Source organism: Carassius auratus, chromosome 35, assembly GCF_003368295.1.
Source record: "Carassius auratus strain Wakin chromosome 35, ASM336829v1, whole genome shotgun sequence".
In the NCBI taxonomy this organism is placed as follows: Eukaryota; Metazoa; Chordata; class Actinopteri; order Cypriniformes; family Cyprinidae; genus Carassius; species Carassius auratus.
The window spans coordinates 4,536,568-4,554,899 of NC_039277.1; the positions used below are offsets into that span (position 1 = coordinate 4,536,568).

At 37.2% G+C, this 18,332-nt stretch overlaps 1 protein-coding gene and 1 pseudogene across 1 annotated transcript; one reads left to right on the plus strand and one right to left on the minus strand.

Annotated features, from left to right (window-relative positions):
• Positions 1 to 291: 291 nt before the first annotated feature.
• LOC113054082 (NADH dehydrogenase [ubiquinone] 1 alpha subcomplex subunit 8-like) lies at positions 292 to 3,945 on the minus strand. The gene is made up of 4 exons (XM_026219392.1): positions 3,769 to 3,945; positions 2,819 to 2,982; positions 691 to 856; positions 292 to 605 (listed from the first exon to the last, which is right to left on the minus strand). The coding sequence occupies exons 1-4, from the start codon at positions 3,817 to 3,819 to the stop codon at positions 468 to 470; spliced, it is 519 nt and encodes a 172-aa protein (XP_026075177.1). The 5' UTR covers positions 3,820 to 3,945; the 3' UTR covers positions 292 to 467.
• A 35-nt stretch (positions 3,946 to 3,980) lies between these two features.
• LOC113053888 (MORN repeat-containing protein 5-like) lies at positions 3,981 to 17,904 on the plus strand (annotated as a pseudogene).
• The last annotated feature ends 428 nt before the right edge of the window (positions 17,905 to 18,332 follow it).

Genomic DNA, 18,332 nt, shown 5'->3' on the forward strand with positions numbered 1-18,332 from the left:
TATCTAATATATGTATATTCCAAAATAATATTTAAAAAAAAAACATTTTCAGTGTACATCATTATTTAAATCTTATTTTTACCATTTGAATTACAATTAGAAATAGATTACTTAATTATCTTAAAAATTTTTGATTAATTTGAATACTTTTAAATCATCCTGCAGCTGAGAAAAACTGGACTTTAACACTAGGACAACAAACATCTCAAATTATTATCTGTGGAGTTGTACTGAACCTGGAATATTTTTTAAATCAAAATCATATGAAGTACACAAAAAGCAAACTGAAGCCAGGTTTAAATTAAATCTTTTTAATTCGATAACATGCTTTGAGTGAACAAAATTTATTAACATTTCTACACAATTTGTTAGGATTACAGCACATCCACTGACACCACTGTCTCTCATCTGCTCAGAAGCACGGAGATGGTGAACATGATATTAATAGGACGGCCATTGGTCCTTTTTCACCAGTTCCAGAAGAACATACGGCTGCCGTGCTTGGATGGCTGTAGCTCAGCCTTGATTGGAGGATTGGGCTCAGGTCTTGCTCTTGAAAGGTAGGGGTTTTCAGGCAGAGGGCGAGAGGTTTCCACCTTGGTCACCTGTGGGAGAGGTCAAATGTTTAAAGTACAGGATATGGACCAGGAGACCAAAAAAGACATCAAAGCAATGGATATATTGACCCACTTTGGACAGGTCTCCCAGCTCTGGCCTCTCCCAGCCCAGCTTCTCCAGCACACAGTCATCAAACCCCTTCTGCTGTTTACGGCAGTGGCGCAGCTCAGCCAGGTTAGAGTAATCCAGACAGGTCCAGTACTCTGTGAAGGACTCGGCACAGTTCCCCTTAATCTGCCTGAGAGTCAAGCAATATGTGATTTAAAAAAAAAATGTAATTACATGCTAACAGTGGGGTTAACACTGTGTCCTAACCAGTCACAGCAAACTGACAGCAAAAAAAACAAAAAAACAAAGACAGCCATTCAGATATTCTTGTTGTTCTTGTTGAATTTGTTGTAAAATATCCTGAATAATGATTCCCGAATAAAGTGTAAGTGAATGTTGATAACCAAACAGGACTGCAGATGGAAATTAGCATTTGCTAACTCTGGTACAAAACATCTCTTCGTAAGATTAATGTATTTTGTACATTGTCCCCGACAAATAAACTGATTAAAGACGAAACAGTTGCAGTTGCTTCCATAGTATTTTCCCCCATACAGTATTCAAAATATTTTGGGTGAACAATCCCTTTTAATGTTAGCTTATTGGTCTAAAACTTACTGACTCTATTCAACTCCCTAAAGGTTTTTAATCATTTTTAGTATTTTTGAAACTCCCCCCACCTTTGTTACTTCCTCCAGTGTTCATGTTCAAAAATAACCAGCATACAATTACAGCTTATACATTTCTAATTATGCTATTTTATTACCAAATATTGGATTACACTTTTTCTTTCTTTCAAATCCAGGTTTTGCATTTTATTTTTAGAACTGACTGATCATAGGCTTTATTGATCTGAGTTCATGCACCTTAGTTTTTCAGTGAACATTGCCAAAATTATACACAAACAATGCTTTCTTTCTTTTTTTTTACTCAAAAACTATGGGGCATAAGCACAGATCAACAAGGCCTTTGATCACTTTCAAAAAAGAAATATTGTTAACGTGAAACTGAAAGAAGATTTGGTGATGATAACGCAAAAACTAAGAGACTTATAGCAGAAAGGTTAATATAAATGAAGAGCAGGACTTTGGTTTAGTGACTTTTAAGGAAATGGATGGTGCTATTCGGCTCAACACCGCAGAACATTTACTGGCAAAATGCAGCAATGCTCGTCACTTCTTGTGTCGCCCGTTTACTTCGATTCTATTACATGGAAAATGTTGATGTTGTTGGTAAAACATCTCAACGACATGATCAGATTTTGGTATTTTTAGAAGCGTATCTTTCTGTACACTTGCCCATTCATGACACACAACAACACACTGGAGATGCATGAAACTATGAAAATACACTACAGTAATTCACCTGTTTGCTTAGCTAGTGATGAGCAAAACATCTAAAAAAACAGCTAAGTGATCAAAACATGTAATAGTGACTCATCTGCAATGATCAGCAATGATCTTTTTTTTTATAACGCCTTATTTTCTTTATGCAAATAATTAATTTCAAGTCACATCATGACATTGTTATACGTGACCCTTGACCAATTTTGTTATTAAATTTCCATTTCCATTGATGTATGGTTTGTTAGGATCTGACAATATTTGGCCAAGATACAACTATTTTAAAATCTGGAATCGTAGGGTGAAAAAAAATATAAATACTGAGAAAATCCACTTTAAAGTTGTCCAAATTAAGTTCTTAACAAAGCAAACTACTAATCAAAAATTAAGTTTTAGTATATTTATGGTAGGAAATTTATAAAATATCTTCATGAAACATGATCTTTACTTAATATCCTAATGATTTTTGGCATAAAAGAAAAATGTATAATTTTGACCCATACAATGTTTTTTGGCTATTGCTACAAATATACCCCAGAGACTTAAGACACAAATGTTATTATATTCACAAGTTTACTTCATTCCGATATACTGCAATAAATCTCTGCATTACTGTGTTTTATTTAGCATCTTGAAAAGAATCAATGAGGATATCAGAATGCTAAATACTGAAAATTAAAATAGGAAAAAAAGGAATTTCTAATTTGCTTATAAAAAAATAGGTGTGTAATGTGCTCATAATAAAAGAGAGCACACATCTGAAAGATTCTGAAGCGAAGTCAGGATGAACAGGTAAGAGAGTGGAGTACCTGAAGAAGTTGAGTGCACACTCATTGACTTTCCTCCCTTCTTTCAGACACTTTCTGGGGTCTTTCTCCTCCCAGCGGCACAGCATGAACTCTTTGTTGGCCTTGTCACATTGAGAGCCGTAGTGATGAGCAGCCGCCTTCAGTACGGCTGATGACACATTAACCTGCACACCAAACAGTCCTGAGAACACGTATAGTGCAGCACAAAATGATCCACCTTTCAGAGAAAGCATTATTTTCTCCAGCAAGAAATACATGCATTTCTTTAAAGAAATCTTGACTATTAAAGCACAATGTCTGATATTAAAACCTTGCTATTGCATTAGATAGTAACTGCCAAAATAATATGGACTGCATGGCATGCCGTTTGAACCAATGAACTATTGTGTCTATACTAAGCCTGCTACAGTAAGACAAAAGCTGTCAATATTAGTTTTATTTGAGACACACACACACACACACAGAGTCTGGTTAACTATCCTTGTAGGGACTCCCCATAGATGTAAGTTAATGGTTTTTATACTGTACAAACTGTATTTTCTATTGCACTACACCTAACTCATTCTGTATGCTTTATAAGCTTTGGTACCCATGGAGACCTCAATTTAGGTCCCCAAGGTGACACGAGTCCCAATGAGTTGGTGTGTATTTAGGTTTAAGTCCCCAGCGGTGCAGGAAAACCTACACGCGCACGCGCAGAGATATTAACACAAAATATTAAAGCAACCATTGACACTTAGCAAGCTGCTAAAAACAACACCAATGTAATTTAGTCAACAAATACATTTTCCAGAGCGTTCAAATCCCATGTTTTCTTTCTGATCTTCACTAACAAGCAAACCCTGCAACACTAGCTGAACACATTGAATGAACTTTACAGGGTAACATTAGCAGTGCTACTCCTGCAGCTTCAGGCTAACACCTGGCTGTTTCCATTCTTTCAGACGCACCTCTTCGACGTTCAGTTCCTGTAACGTCGGAACCTCAACCACACCGGGCATGGTGCGACTTTTAATCCACCAGAACTAACCAAAATGAGTTTGACAGTTTGACACGCAGAATCACAACTTCCAGGACCTCGTCTGGAGCAGGACGAGGCCGCGCGGAGAAGGTCAGTTCACTGCGCATGCGCGCATAATTACGGGCGCCTTTCGATGACGTCATGCATGTGGAAACTGAGACGCTGTTGCGCCATCTTGGCTCCAAACGCAACGCAAAGTTATGGCACTACCTTTCTGCTGATACCCTTCAAAACATTTACCTAGTTCAAGCATTATTAAATATTACTTATTCTATTACTTTATTCATGGATGAAAGTGGCATCTGTCCCAGAGGAGTGTTAATTTTAATAAATGTTACTCCCTTTTAAGGAAATCACTTATGATGGAGATTACAACAATGGCAGGTAAATCAACTTAATTTGATTACATTTATATGCCCTATCAATTGAATCTAGTTTTATGTGAGTATTATGCAATGTTTTACACAATGTTTCTAGTTTTTAATTATGTCTCCATGAACGAAGCAAGAGAGAGAGAGAGAGAGAGAGGTCATCACAAATACATTAATTTATTACATATATACATACATGAACTACATTCATGAAGTGATTCATAAATACATAACTTTAAATGTAATAAGTGTTAGACCAATTTAAGGGCACAATGGTTCTTTCAAACTTTTCAGACTTTTTATTCAGGGATTTCTGAATATTGTTTATCTTTCTCATGACTGAGAAGTTAAGAGACTTGTCATATTTTAAATATTACTCATTCATTTTCAAGTAAAAAAAAAACTATGTATATATGTATAATGTAATAATAATTTATTTTTTGCAATATGTTCAAATCAGCTATCAGGACTCTTGGTATATAAAAAATTCAGTAATTTTAAAATTAAGGAAGAAGTGCATCAAACCATCTAATTTCCTCTCATCACATGTTGTTTTTTAAAGGATAGAGGGGATGGGTGAATACACACCTCTCACTCACACCAGATATGTCGGAGAGATGAAGGATGGCATGGATTTCCCAATGGAAGCAAATGTGAAGGAACTTGGGAGAAAGGAATATGCAAAGAGGTATAATGTTAATGTAAATAACGTATAGCTGTTGACAACAACATTTAATATTTGACATAGTATCAAAAAATTATTCTAACATATTTACAATAATAAAATAATACAAACCCGATTCCAAAAAAGTTGGGACAATGTACAAATTGTGAGTAAAAAAGGAATGGAATAATTTACAAGTCTCATAAACTTATATTTTATTCACAATAGAATATAGATAATATATTAAATGTTGAAAGTGAGACATTTTGAAACGTTATGCCAAATATTGGCTGATTTTGGATTTCATGAGAGATACACATTCCAAAAAAGTTGGGACAGGTAGAAATAAGAGGCTGGAAAAGTTAAATGTACATATAGGGTACAGCTGGAGGACCAATTGGCAACTTATTAGGTCAATTGGCAACATGATTGGGTATAAAAAGAGCCTCTCAGAGTGGCAGTGTCTCTCAGAAGTCAAGATGGGCAGAGGATCACCAATTCCCCCAATGCTGCAGCGAAAACTAGTGGAGCAATATCAAGAATGAGTTTCTCAGAGAAAAATTGCAAAGAGTTTGAAGTTATTAGGGATGCACCGATCATGATTTTTCATGGCTGATACCGATTTTTTACAAACAAACTGGCCAATTCCGATACCGATTTCCGATTTTTATTTTTTTTATTTTTTATCTTTAAGCAACAAACAAGAAGTTTATTTGGTATTTAATAGGCCAAACTGGCTGCAACCATCTGAAATTAACAGCTACATTACAGACATCAGCATTTAGCTTTTGTTTTTGAATTGGGTTGAAACTACAGAGAACTGGCCTTAAATTTAAAGATTAACTGTAACCATGTGAAATTAAAGGCAATAACTGCATAGTTCTACAGTCCAAACACCACAATCAACACACATTCAATAAGATGTTTCTTGATCAGCATTCAGTATTTTAGTTTTTAAATTTGGTTTTAAATAAAAAAGGTCTTTACCAGTGTCTATATTTACAGACTAAATAAAAGTATGCTATATAAATAGATTATTCCAAAATGTTAAAATCAAATAATGTTGGTGTGAATAAAACAAAGATGCAAAGTGTTTTCATTCATCCGATAAAAAAAAAAAAATTAGGGTAATGATTCACATCTATATTTTTTTCATTTGAGCCAATGAAAAATAAATAACTATTCTCTCAAGTAAAAAAATATAGATGTGAATCATTACCCTAATTTTTTTTTATTGGATAAATGAAACACTTTTTCTCAGTGTGCAACAGTAGGTGATTTTTAAATCAAATTAAGTCGATGTAATTTTAAGGTAAAATAAAAATAATCAACTGTCGTTTACTTCTGGCTTTTCAAACGTGTATGCAAGTTCCACTTTAAAAAAAAAAAAAGTTTCGTCACAGTTTAGTCCGTTTCGTTTCTCATCCAACACGTGAGAAGTTGATCTGAACATCTCTTCAGGGTCTACTCGTGTTCAGGGCTTGGACCGGTACAGTGTATGCTCTCGCAGCTTTAGTGCGCGCAGAAAAGGGACTCTTATTTGTGCGCCAGTACACCAACGGCTGATCGCCTCCTGCTGCAATCTGTGCCTCAGACATGTAGCTCTGCATTTCCAGTGCTGAACGGCTGCCCGTTTCTTGCGCACCGATTTCAAAATACTTCCACACAAATGACATAGCGAACGATTACAATGTAGTCTGTGCACGCGGCCGCACTTCCGGAAAAATCGGCCTAAAGAAGACCAAAAACCGGTAGGGTGGGGACAGTCCCGAAATTTGAAGCTTTGTCCCGCGTCCCGCAAGTCATAAGCAGTGTCCCACATTTTAATTTTGTCTTCGTCATTTTATTTTATCGTCCTTTAAATTACAATTTTACAAAAAAAAAATGTTAATAAGAAAACACCGAACATGCGCGGCAGCGCAGCCATTATCATTGGTTCAAGTGGCTAGCCAGAGAAGGAAAATAAACACTGAGAAAAAATAACCCACAAAAAAACCCTGGTGAAAGAGAACTACAGCTACACCTGCCAGGAGTTCTACAGACACATAATGAATGAGAAGGCCCTACTCGAAGCTGCCAGTTCAGACGAAAAAATATAAATTCAAGATGCACTGAATCCGGTAAGAACGCATTTAATCATTCTAGTCTTTGGAAATGTGCTTTGTAGCGATTGTCAGCGCCGTCATTTACATTTTTATAAACCCTTTTAGCAATTTAAGACATGTTAACATCACTGCAAAAATATATCTAATAAAAAAATCTATATTTATTCACCTAGTATAATAATAGTAATTTCTCTCCCTCGTGTCCCGCATTGTCCCGCAAAATCAGGTCTGCTGACCTGCAACAGAGCAATAGCCAGGTGGTCACCCTAAAAACCGGCCGATTGCCGATCGCGTATTTTAAGCAAAAACCGGCCGGTTCCGATTTATGGCCGGTCAACCGGTGCATCCCTAGAAGTTATCATCATCTACAGTGTATATTATCATCCAAAGATTCAGAGAATCTGGAACAATCTCTGTGTGTAAGGGTCAAGGCCAGAAAACCATACTGGATGCCCGTGATCTTCAGGGTCCTTAGACGGCACTGCATAACATACAGGAATGCTACTGTAATGGAAATCACAACATGGGCTCAGGAATACTTCCAGAAAACATTGTTGGTGAACACAATCCACCGTGCCATTTGCCGTTGCCAGGTTAAACTCTATAGGTCAAAAAGAAGCCATATCTAAACATGATCCAGAAGCACAGGCGTTTTCTCTGGGCCAAGGCTCATTTAAAATGGACTGTGGCAAAGTGGAAAACTGTTTTGTGGTCAGACGAATCAAAATTTGAAGTTCTTTTGGAAAACTGAGATGCCATGTCATCCGGACTAAAGAGGACAAGGACAACCCAAGTTGTTATCAGCGCTCAGTTCAGAAGCCTGCATCTCTGATGGTTTGGGGTTGCATGAATGCATCTGGCATGGGCAGCTTACACATCTGGAAAGGCAACATCAATGCTGAAAGGTATATTCAAGTTCTAGAACAACATATGCTCCCATCCAGACGTCGTCTCTTTCAGGGAAGACCTTGCACTTTCCAACATGACAATGCCAGACCACATACTGCATCAATTACAACATCATGGCTGCGTAGAAGAAGGATCCAGGTACTGAAATGGCCAGCCTGCAGTCCAGATCTTTCACCAATAGATAACATTTTGCGCATCATAAAGAGGAAGATGCGACAAAGAAGACCTAAGACAGTTGAGCAACTAGAAGCCTGTATTAGACAAGAATGGGAAAACATTCCTAATACTAAACTTGAGCAACTTGTCTTCAGTCCCCATACGTTTGTAGACTGTTATAAAAAGAAGAGGGGATGACACACAGTGGTAAACATGGACTTGTCCCAACTTTTTTGAGATGTGTTGATGCCATGAAATTTAAAGTCAACTTATTTTCCCCTTAAAATGATACATTTTCTCAGTTTAAATATTTGATATGTCATCTATGTTGTATTTTGAATAAAATATTGAAATTTGAAACTTCCACATCATTGCATTATGTTTTAATTCACAATTTGTACAGTGTCACAACTTTTTTGGAATTGGGTTTGAAGATATACTGATTAAATGGAAGACAAAAAGTACAAAATTCTAGTTGTAAATGTTTAATGGGTCGTGTTGGTAGTTGATGTTTTGAACTACATCTGTGGTTTGTCCGCTATTGAGTGAATTTGAATCAATGACACGTGATTTGACATTTTGTATTTAATGCAATTACATTTTTTAGTGTGTGTTAAGTGTCCAAATGCTAGGACTAAATATATTTGTACACATAGGGAAAGTACACATACTGAGATGGCAAAGACAGGCGTTTCTACTCTGAGAGGTGTAATGGCCTCAAACCAGCAGGTAAGGTTGAAATTATTGGAATTATTGTGTGTAATCATTTATAGCTTAGCAGCATGATTCTCTTAAAATATAAGAAAGAAGTCTCATCATGTCTTTGAATAGGAGAATCCCAGTTAACTGATGGGGACCCCCCGCGGGCCGTCCCTGATGGTTGCTATGACAGCGGCGATGGCTTTTATGATCCCAGCACTAGAGTCGTCAAAGACTTTGATTGCAATTTTCTCAGGAATGCAGGTAAGAGAATGCGTCATGCAGTGCCAGAGCAAATTGTAGTCTGTGAGTGTGTGTGTTACCAAGTCATTCACAATTTCCTACACAATGTTCCATGAAATCTACAAAATCTCAATATATTACTTAGTTCCTTCATTTTCTGATCTGAAGAACCTTTTAGCAAACATTTGCCTTTGGTCCTTCCACCTGGAACACATAAGACCGCAAGCATTATAGTGGCATAAATGGATTAGCTAAATGCATGTAGATAGTGTAGAGCTAAAGAGTGAGCTGTGAGATTGTAAGATAACTCATCTGTAGGTCTTTTCTCTCGGGCAGACATGCCTCTGTGCTGTAGTCATTTGAATAGTTTTCAAGGAAAATGTAAAACACATTTCCCAGTGCCCGACGTGGGATCACTGATTTGAGGTGAATTCATTATGTCAGCCTTATAGATAGGAGGCCAGAACCCCTATCAGCACAAGACCAAGACATGTTATCGATTAGAAGAGGTTGTGGAATTAATAATGAATTAATTTATTGAATGTATCTATGTTTGTATATGTTTTGAGAAAGCTACAAGCTATATATATATACTGGTTTCTGTGCAAATAACACATAACCAGTCAAATGTGCTAATGTGCACAAACCCAGAAAGATTAGCATGTCATGTTGATCTGTGAAGCAACTGCAATGCATTTGTAATTACTGGCCTATGTATACATGTGTCAGACTCCTATCTTTAGCTGCTGCACTATTTTTTCCTGCACTCATATCCAGGTATCTGTATTTGGAAGGTTGCTTGGGAATAATTTGGCAGTTTGCTGTATTTTCCAGTATTGTGAGATGCATAATTTGGTAAACACTGTCTAAAGCAACTACTTGCAAAACGGTCTGCAGCTCCAGCTTTCGTCACAGTCTGATTGTGAGCTTGCATGACTATTTCATACATCTACAGTTACTATAACGTAGGAAGACAGACACATCCTGAACAGATGTCAGAATTGTTATGTATCAAAATGCAAACAGATTTTCTTCTGCGAAGCAGAGCTCATAACAGAGTAAATTGGAAGCTGTTTATTGATATTGTTAAGAAACAGGATCCGTGGGTGGTTAAGGAATTATTCAATAGTAGCAGCATGGTGACGTTAATAAAATTTGTCTTTCTTTATTCCTCATGTGTCACGTTTTTTTTTTTTTTTGCCTATAGAACTCTACAGTAGAAGGCACTGTAGATTTCTGTAGAATTAGAACACCCAACACTTACAAAGTGTTACAATCTCCAACCATTTAGTGTTTGTGGATAGTCTGTATCTATTAGCTTTGAGACCAACTATTAATAAGAATATAAATATTACTTCGGAGCTTAGCTAGGGTGCTTTTTTTCTTGGACACGTCCTGGCCAGGATTTCTATATTACCTGAAATATCCAGGTGTTGGCTTGGTTTTCCTGATTTCATACTTCCTGAAGTTAATTATTTAGAAAAGTAGTTTGACAATTGCGCATACATGGTTTGTTCGACTTGTACGCAAGAGTGATTTGAAAGCATAAGGAGCCGTCTACTCTGTAAAGCTTTCACAGTGCTTTGATTTCAAACACAGATCCATCTGTGCAGCGCAAACAAAACCAAAACCTGGATATTGTAGGCAATATAGAAATCTTGGCCAGGACATGTCTAGGGTAAAATGGAACATATAGTCACCCTATCTTAGCACAGTCTCAGTGTTTTGAACTTTAACTTCCAAGTTTCATTGATATGTGTCTTTATAATGGACAGTTATTTGTGTTCCTGGTATATTCGTACACATTTCCACGTGTCAGTCACTCCATGCCTCTATTCAGGTTTAGCAAACAGACTGTCACTTCTGCGTCAGTGTGGTACTTGTTCAGTCTTCAGATCAGATAATTTCCAGGCCCCTGGGATTACATCCTTACCACATGCGGCTGGAAAGTGAGAGCAAACATCAGAGACAGAGACTTACACAAGAGTGCAGACCTGTCACATTAAACCACATCCTGGTTATGACTACCAGAGCCAAAGCCCACCCGCTTCCACAAGTGTCCACATCACAGACTTCATCTGCATTTACATTCATGTTGTAAGTAGAAGCTTTCAAAACGAAGCCACTTACAATAAAGTGGACATATCACATAAGCCGTAGTTACCAGTTATGACTTCTCAACATAAAAATATTGGCTCAACCTTAAAGAGATATATACATTTTCTATTAGTTGATGTCATTCCAAACCTACATGAGTTTCTTTGTTCTGTGGAACACCAAAAAATGTGAAAATCTTAAAAATTCATACTGGTTTGGGACGACATGTGGCTGATTTTATTTCATTTTTGGGTGAACTATCCCTTTAAATCCCTGATCTTGCTTTGAATTTTTGCTGGCTATCTGTTTGTCTGACCATTGGCAATCAAACGTGATGTCTTGACTAAGTCCCATGGAGCAGGAACTGAGAGATTTTTCATATAGACTTCATAGCGGAATTCCTATTCAAACATAAATCAATGGCAATTCTTATGCTGGAACGTATTACAATATGGATTATTGTGCATCCTATTCATTTATTTTTATCGCCTTAAGGTGCATTTGTCAAAATGGGTGTGAAGACAGAATTTATTGCAGAAGCTTCCCTTCAGGATGAAGGATCACAGAGGGTGCAGACGCTGAAGAGGCAAACGAAGAGGAACCACGTTCCCTGTGGGAGGATGTTTTTGGGAGGAGAGGAAAGAGGGACAAATTCAACTACAGCTGTGGGGCAGAGAAACAGTAGGATCCAGGAGGCAGGCATGATGGGGGTGGCAATCCTAGGCAGCGAAGGCCTAAGCTGGACAGGAAGGTCTGCGGAAATGCCCAGGCTGTAGGCCAACTCTGAAGCTGGTTGGAGAGCACGAGAAAAGCAGATGGGAGGAAGCCCTGAAGAATCTCAACACACTGGTTATTTGAAGTCAGGGAAGGGTGGGTTATTACAAGCAGCGGTTGCTGATGGTTGTTGATCTTGAAGGACTGCCCCTTGAGATGAGTACAAGGCAGACTGAGTCTCCTCAATATGTCCTGTTCTGCCCCAGTCAACCTGAATCCTCTGTCTTCAATCCAAGCACACCAAAGCACAGTAACTGTATACCCATATGGCTTGTCTTTTCAAAAAAGGGACAATTATATGGCCAAAAAAAAAAAAAAAAAAAAAAAAAAAATAAATAAATATATATATATATATATATATATATATATATATATATATATATATATATAATAAAAAGGGATAGTTCACCCAGAAAAATGAAAATTACCCTAAGATTTACTTCCTAGATGTATATGACGTATATGACAAATACAATCAGAGATATATTAAATAATGTCCAGGCTAATCCATGCTTTAAAATGGGAGTGGAGGGTAGCCCAAAATTTGAAGTCCAAAAAATTGCACCCATCCATTATAAAAGAAGTCCACACGGCTCCTAGGAGTTAATATAGGCCTAAAAATGTGCATATTTACAACTTTATAAATCCGAATCTCTATCTGACCCTCAAAGTCGTATGTGCGTTCATGTGAGAGTGGCGTCCAGCGAAAGACATAGGACGTAGGCAAGCGCGGTGATGAACGCGGAAGTGATGAACTTGGAATCGCAAAGGAGAGAGCAAAAAAAAAAAGTACCTATGAATTTATTGCAAAACGTGGATTTTTAAAGAAAAATTTAGGAGGATTTCAACATAAGCCAAGAGTTTTCCGTTGCTGTAAATTTTGGGCTACCCTCCACTCTCATTATAAAACATGGATTAACATGGTCATTTAATATAACTGATCGTATATATCTGAAAGAAGAATGTCATACACACCTAGGATGGCTTGAGGGTGAGTAAATCATGGGGTTTTATTCATTATTGGGTGAACTATCCTTTTAAATGACCAAAATAACAGTAGATACATAGTGGTATTTTTTCTTTCACTGTTGTCTGTTCTAAACCTCCAACCCAAGTATTCAACATTGGCGTGCAACCGTTTGTGTTGCGGAGATGAACGATACCTCAAATCTTGCAGCTTGTTGAGGAGAGGCGAGCTGGAATACACCAAAATTACTTTTGCCCAGATTTTGCCCCAGTTTAAAGTCTGGATGGGTCACTACTTGCAGCCAAATGTCAAATGAGCCAGTATGATGATTTTAGGCAGCTGGAGTTGACCTAGCATAAAAAATCTTGTAGTGCATGATAGACACACGCTCTGAATTTTTTAGCTTCAGATTATGATTCCATCTAGTCGTAGCATGTAAAACGTATTTGATATTTTGAGTTTCTTTCAGAACACACAGTTTAGTTGTTTGTGTTTGGAATGATTTGAAAGTGAGGTAGTGTGTGATCTTCAGTTGTTTAATGTATGATGCTACAAAAATTTGTCTAAAATCATCTAGTGTACTCCAGTCTAAAGTTAACTGATCTGCAGTTTTTACTTGGTGACTTGCATTAAAGAAAGGAAGCAAGCCATATCTAGGGATCAGAACAACATAGAGACTTGGGAGGAGGGCTCTTTTGACTTTCACTAGTAAGTAACCAACTCACAATCACCTTGCATTACAGTGTCATCTTTGGCACAGGAACTTTTATTTTCTGAGAAAAAAATTTTTTAATTACATTACCCAAATAATTTCCTCTAATAGTTTCCTCTATAGGATTCCTGGAGAGGAAGGTTTGCCTGGAAGACTGCTGTAAGAACATGATATGATACCTCTAGTTCCTTCCTGACTAGAAAGGCTTTGAAACATAAATGGGGGCATCACTAAAGCCCGTCATTACACAGAACGTTTGTAATGAGCCTTGCCCAGCAGAGGTAGCAGGATTATAGACTTTAGGGAGTACATAGGGTGCCTCAGTTGTAGCAAACTACCTGGAGCCAAGCCGACAGTAGGAGGCAGGTGTTTAGTTTATGATACTACTGGAAATCCTGTTTACAACAAGTTTTAATAACACTGTGTGTAAATGAGCAAAGGGGTTGATACACTCTATTACAGTAATTAAATTTTTGATTGACCTGCCAAGACATACTAATGTATGGACCATATCTAGTCCTATCCTCAGTGTATTTTCATACTGAAAGTGACTTTTATAGTTTTTTTGAGTGCTGATTGCACATGCATAACTCTGTGGATGTTGTGTGTGGTTGCCAGGGGGTTGCTTTTAGGTTTCTAAAGTGTTTGGGTGGTTTTTAGTGCATTGGTATGTCGTTGCTAGGTGGATACTTACTGGACCAAGTAAAAAGAGTCCAACCCAAATTTCTGTAATATTCTGGTCTCTATAGATATGATTCAGAAAGTTTTGGGCTGTTGTATTGTGTGTGTGTGTGTGTTATGTGTTATATTGCTCTATCCTGTTAAATATTTGGAGATTAAGCTTTTTAAAATACACTATTTGTCTTGTTTTAATGCATGTTCTTTGGTAACACATAACTTCAATCAAGCCAGAAGCTGTATGGGCATATGGTTTGGAGTGGTTTTCTGCTTCTATGATAATTGCTTAAGATTCATGGTCTTAAATCCCACTGCAAATGAAAACAGCCCAGGCCTGAGCCACAGGTCAATGCTTTAAGGTAACATCAAGCCTTGTCAGGAGATGATCCTAAAGCTGGTGAGGATACACACATTCAGCTCTTCGAGTCTTTGAATAATTTGAGATGATCAGAGATCCTAAAGCCATTATTAAAAAAAGTACAGCTCTGGAAGGAAACACTTTTCTTTTTGACTGTATTTTATGGATTAAGATAAACACCTTCTAACAAGGTACAATTTCTGCTTCCTTTCTGATTCCTGGGCTTTAATCGTGGAAGACTGTGCATTAAATTTGTTTGGCCACCTAAGTGAGGGCTAAACATGAGCAGGAGGAAACGAGGCTCAATGAACTGATTGTTACTAGAAACAAAGAAATAATTTGTTTTGTACAAAATACAGGCCCATAACTGCAATACATTTTGAGGGGGGGGAATCAAATATTGGGAAAGTTTATAAAAAATAAAATAAAAAAAATGATAAAAAAAAGTCCCCAAAAAAAGGGATTGTACAGAGTGTTTCTTATGTATAAAAATACTTCCACATAAACAAGAAAAATGTAGAGAAGACATGAAAAAAGCAAAAAAATTGATAAGGGGAAAATCAGGATTTAAAAAAAAAGCTGCAAGAAGGAACTTAACATCAGTAAGGAAAACAAATAGTTGGTATATGGGTTACGGAAATTCAAGGAGATGAATTTCAGCAAAGTTTGAGGAAGTATGAGGGCTACGACAGTTCTTTAAACAGCATTCCCACAATGAATGTGCAATTGTGAATTTCCATGAGTGACTATTCCAGTCATTTGTGGTTACTGGACAAGGATTAAAAAAAAAAATCATTTAATAGAAATTTCACTCAAAATATTGTATAGAGCAGAAAATTATTTTACTGAAAAACACAATTTGAACATTCATTTTTCCATGTCCATGGGATTCCTGTAAGGGACCATTAGGACTTGTACTCTTTATGAAATTGTGAATTGGCCCAAAGATGTCAAGAAGACAGAACTTTGCATTGAAATAAAATGATGATGGCCTGTTATCAAATAACAAATTTTCCAGGCAGCAGCTATTCACATTGCTGTGAATGTATGATTTATTATAAGCATTTTGCTTTTGTATGCCTTTTTTTTTATTTTATTTTAATTTTATTTTTTTGGTCGTCTAAAGTAGACATACAGACTTAGCCTATACCTGTAACGCAATTCAATCTGACACACTACTGTCATGTAAATCGCATGTCAGAAGTATAATTTACAGAGACCCTTTCAGCCTTCGAAAACTGACGCGGAGGTTGGTTTATTTCTAGTAAATTTGATGTGAGTGACACGTGTACTCTGAAATAGGATTGTATTCGCCTATGAATTTAGCAAGGGCATTAATGCCAGGCTAACAATAAGGACTGAGGTGCTAATTTCGTGCAAATATAACCATGAGAACTCGGTCCATTATCAAACCCCGTTTACCAAGACGTAATTGTAGACCGACCTTGTCCATCAGCCATTGGTTAAAGCGTCCACGGAGGTATTAACTGGTTTAAAATAGTGATGAAATGTTCCTCTCGAGTGTGACCTCCATGTGGAGAGCGTGAGGTGGCTGGGAGTGACTGAATGAAGTGAGAGACGTTAGCATGCAGCTGTCGCAGAATGGACCGGTCGCGTGCTGGAAAAGTCTGAATTGCCGCGCGCGGGAGCCAGGTAGAAGTGGCGGGAGGCGCGTGGAGAGGCCGTTTAGGGCCATCGCGTGCAATTACCGACAATCAGAGGAGAGCTTAAGACCTGTTCTCAACAATGGGCCCAGTTCGCCATGTTCATGGGGGTGAGCGCTCAAGTGCGTGCAGCTGCGCGCTCACATTCAGCACCAGCAGCAGAACTACCTCGCGCTCCGCAATTAGCAACTCCTTTCAGTTTTAACCATTTAAAAAAGCTGTATATTATCCACTGTTTTTGGTTGCGGAATCATCTCTGGGAAGGCGAAGGAAAAAAAAGGGAGTGATTGATTGTCGCGTGAAGTAGGCTGCTGAGAGCGAATTTTCATAATTGTTGTCTTAATCCCGCACGTAAAAAATGTAAATTGCCTTTAACCGCATATGAATGAGCTTGACACATGCCTTCTGGAGCTCGATTTTTGACCAAACAATCCAAAGGAAAAAATAGCACGTAGGCCTATCTCATTTACAAGTGTGCTATAGCCTACGCGTGCACACTTCTTGCTTTCTTATGAATTTAGAAAGCGCTTTTCTTTATCAAAATGAGATAAATATGTATTATCTGGATCAAAACGACCAAAAAGTGGATTGTGTGGACCTGCAGGAAGAGCTGGGATGAGTTCACTGGCCACTGTCCAAGAGGCAACACACACACACACACACACAGGCAGGCCATGGTTTATAATGACATATTAATGCAGCTTTGTAAGTAAAAAAAAAAAAAAAATGTATATAGCACTTTTCAAGCGTGCACAAAAGTGCTTTACACAATATGAAACACAATCACAAAAAGAAAACATTAATAAAAAGCAGTACTCAATAAAAAATAAAAACAAAACATAATTGACAAAATATTATAGGCACATCTGAATGAATATGTTTTCAAACGACCTTAAAAAACAGACAGGGACTCAGAAGATCTGATGTCCGCTGGCAAACTATTCCATAGACGTTTTGTCAGTGTTTTCTTTCCCAAAACTGAACTAAGAGTTAAAACTAAAATATTAGCACATTAAAAATATATATATAAAAAATGAGTGATTTTCACCAAACTGACATCTGTAAAACTGCAACAAACAGAAATCATGTAGGCCTAATATAAATGCTTGCTTAATTGAAAAATAGAAATTAAACAGTTTGCATTAAGTTGTATAAGTATGTATGCACATTTATTATTATAAGTGAAAAATATCTCAACTGAACAGCTACATAACAAACCACGAAATAATAAAATATCGTTCAATGAGTTTAGGTTTGAAAAGTCATTACATACTGTACAGTTTATTTTAAAGACAAAAGTATGTTTGAATAGATACAGTAATAGTGGGCTTGGGTACAAACTCAAGTAAGACATGTTACATCATTGCTGTATTCTGTCCAAGCAAATGACCAGTACTGCAAAAACATTCAACAGCTGAATACAGCTCAGTGTTCTAATGACGTGAACGAGTCAGATTCCTGCTTTTAAAAACAAAAAGTGTGTGCATGAGAAGAGAGGATAGTTTAGTAGAAGATTATGTCTCCGTGGGTCTTTTGAAACAGAACACGGGATGCGAGATCATTCCTGTGATGTGGACGGACAGGGGATTCCTGTATGTGATGGTGATGGAGTCATTACTGCACACACTGACCCGTGAAGGGTCTGCCAGCTCCTCCATCAGCCTCTGATTGCTTCCTGCTTCACTCGTGCACACAGACCCAACACTGGCCCACGCACTTATACCACAGACAGAAATTAACCAGGTCTCAGGAATTATCTGTTATCTGTAATATCTGGTATATGTCACAATAGCCTATCATAACAGTCAGATATACAATCTGCATTTAATGGCATTAAACAGTGTTCCCTTCCAAAAAAACACTGTGCTTGGGAATACCATGGCATATTTATATGTATACTTAAAGAAACAAGTATGTAAAAAAAATAACAATAATGATAATAAAATGAAAAATAAACCTTTTTTTAGAGAAAAAGTTTTTTATATACTACAGATATTCTGATTCATCGTCAACTTTTTGTCAATTTCTATTTTAATTATTCATGAAGTATTTAACAATTGGTGCCTTAGTAATTTTGAAATAATAATTCATATATA